This window comes from Arachis ipaensis, chromosome B07 (assembly GCF_000816755.2).
Source record: "Arachis ipaensis cultivar K30076 chromosome B07, Araip1.1, whole genome shotgun sequence".
NCBI classification, from domain to species: domain Eukaryota; kingdom Viridiplantae; phylum Streptophyta; class Magnoliopsida; order Fabales; family Fabaceae; genus Arachis; species Arachis ipaensis.
Genome location: NC_029791.2, coordinates 119,177,453 through 119,180,418, shown reverse-complemented (window position 1 = coordinate 119,180,418; position 2,966 = coordinate 119,177,453). Strand labels below are relative to the sequence as shown.

Sequence of the window (2,966 nt, the reverse complement as noted above, 5' to 3'; positions counted from 1 at the left end):
TTATTGTTTAATAATAATAATAATAATATATTGTCGATATAAAAATTCAATTATTTACAAAAATAATTGTGTTATTTGAAGCATTAAAAATGATCATTTAAATGCACAACAACTTTTTTACCCATAATTAAATATGAAGGTACATGATGACTTGATTGATTTTAATAAGAACCATTATTATTACTGGTAAAAGATGTGGTTTAAATCAACAAGTGATTTTAATTATTCCAATAACATAAGTTTGTCTTTTAATATAATTAAAATTGATTGAATATGATAAGTGGTTGGGTGGTATATATAAATAGTAGGGAGGCAGCATTGCTCTTTGCAGAGAGAGTTGCAAATACGAAACAAAGAAAGCAATTAAGTTGTTCTGAGTTCTCACGCACCTATCTACTAGCGATCAAGATGGGTGCGTGGATGAGAAATGCAAAGCCGTATCTGCTTCTTGTGGCGGTGCAATTCGGTTCAGCGGGAATGTTCATATTTGCCATGGATGCAATTGCCAAAGGGATGAGCCATTACGTTTTCATTGTGTACCGTAATGCCATCGCCTCTGTTACTCTCGCTCCCTTTGCTTTTCTTCTTGAAAGGTTTCTCTTACTTTCCTTCACTTTAATTTATTCAACCATGCATGCACCATGCACATACACAAACCCTTATTACTTCTCTTTCCCCTCAAATGATTTTATATCAGTGGAAACTCAAACTCAGGTGCAGTCGACTTTACGTGAAGTTGATACCTGTGAGAATCGTTCAAATCATAAATTTTCATCTAACAGTTCTCAGATATCAACTTCACGTGAAATCGACTTCACCTGAGTTTTTACCTTTACATTATTAGACATATAATTATTCGCTTTTTTTTATATTATGAAACTATTTTTTCAAAAATTTAAGATAAAAAAAAAATTAGCGAATAGTTATATATCTCCAACACATTTTTTTAAGAGTCTCTTTTGTACTTTTTTGAATTTTTGCATTTTTTTCTTCTTATTTATCTTGTACTATTTTTTTCTTTTGAGATTTAATAAAAATCAAATTCTAGAATTTTCGATTCTAAAAATTTTGATACTATGTCATAAAATCATTTCTTCTAAAAATTTAAACTGATAAGAAAAGACACATGAATAATTATATTTTTCTAACACTATCAAATTAAACGGTTTAATATAATTCGCATTAACATCTTTGTGTGTATCTATATGTTTTGCAGGAAGGTTAGGCCAAAGATGACACTGCGGGTATTTCTAGAGATCATGGCGTTGGCTTTCTTCGAGTAATGGTCACATCTAATACAACTAATTGAATTTCTAGTTTGTTGTTATTAGTTAAGTAATAACTTAATTATATTATGATAATGCAGGATTATACTTGATCAATGTTTCGCCCTGCTAGGGATGAAATACACATCGGCATCATTTCTATCAGCAGTGATGAATTCCGCACCTTCCATTACTTTTCTATTGGCCGTCATTCTTCGGTAAGTAAGTAATAATTTGCAATCAAGTACATATATCACTTTGAATTGTTGTGGAGGTTATAAAAGGTCGTCTTAGATTTGCAAAATTCTCCATTAATAGGTATAGCCTAAAGTATCATGTCTCAAAAGTTTTGACGAAAAATGGGTGTGACGCAAGCCAGAAGAGCTAAATGAATATCCTCCCTAAAAATCCAAAAAGAAATTGTAAAATCTAAAAAAAAAAAAATAGGATAAATATATTTTTTGTTGTTAAAATTTGTTAAAAATTTTAAAAATAGCTATAAGTTTTATTTTATTTTAATTTTGTATAAAAACTTTTCGAATTGCATTAAACATATTCTTAACGGCTAATTTTTTAAAAACATTTAAAAATAATTGAGTAATAAAAACAACTTTTAACACAAGTAAAATCAAATAAAATTATCATGTATTATTACTAGATTGATACTAAACATTTTAAAAATTTAACTATCAGTAATATATTTGATACAAAGCAAAAACTTTAAAGACAAAATTGAAACAAAATAAAATTTAAAAATATTTTTAAAATTTTTGATAAATTCCAAAATTTAAAAAATTATAATATATTTTAAAAATAAAAAATATATTTTATCCCAAAATATATTTCACTAAACTAGCTAGTTAACATAATACATGAAATATTAATCACCATATATAGGACTGATGAAAGCCTGAAAATCATAAGATTTTAATGTCAAGAAGGTGACAAACAAAACTATCATGTTTTGATCTTTCGGAAGTGTTTATTTGTTCTTATTTTGTAATTTATTTTTACGTGACATTTATACTTAACACATCAACTAGTCATGATTTTAGAAAAGACTAATTTATGTAACATCTTTGATGAGAGAAGAACAAAAAGAATATTTATTCATCTTATTTATTTTGTATGTAGAATGGAGCGCATGAAGATTAAGGAGGTAGCATGCCAAGCAAAAGTGATTGGCACTGTGGTTACTTTTGGAGGCACCTTAGTTATGGCACTCTACAAAGGCACCGCAGTTACCATTTCAGTGGCAACCAAAGCGGCCCACCGGCCGGAGAACGTGAACAACCCTTCCAGCACCCACTGGGCAATAGGAACATGTTTTCTTATGATTGGTTGCATCGGCTTCTCTGCCTTTTACATATTGCAGGCCATAACGTTGCGCAAGTACCCAGCAGAGATGTCGCTCGCAACGTGGGTCTGCTTCGCCGGAGCACTTCAGAGCTCACTTGTGGCGGCTTTTGCCGAGCGCCACCGTCCTCATGCATGGGCTCTTGGTTGGGACATCAGACTCTTTGCTCCAGCTTACGCGGTTAGTTATCTATTTTATTTCAATCCCGCTAGGTATTTAACCATGGTCTAACCAACAACAAGTCAACGTTTTTAATTGGTTATTAATTAGTGATTATTTAAATTTTATTTTTAAAAAAAATATAATTAATAATTATTAATTACAGTTGTTTAAAGTTGACTAGT

The 2,966-nt window shown here is 30.3% G+C and overlaps 1 protein-coding gene across 1 annotated transcript in view; it reads left to right on the top strand.

The window, feature by feature from the left end:
* Window positions 314-2,966, top strand: part of LOC107606069 (WAT1-related protein At4g08290) — a 4,694-nt gene continuing 2,041 nt past the window's right edge. The window contains exons 1-4 of the mRNA XM_016308035.2: window positions 314-593; window positions 1,217-1,279; window positions 1,367-1,483; window positions 2,400-2,802. Coding sequence (XP_016163521.1) covers window positions 409-593; window positions 1,217-1,279; window positions 1,367-1,483; window positions 2,400-2,802 — 768 coding nt within the window. The 5' untranslated portion in view covers window positions 314-408. The remainder of the gene's footprint in view (window positions 594-1,216; window positions 1,280-1,366; window positions 1,484-2,399; window positions 2,803-2,966) is intronic.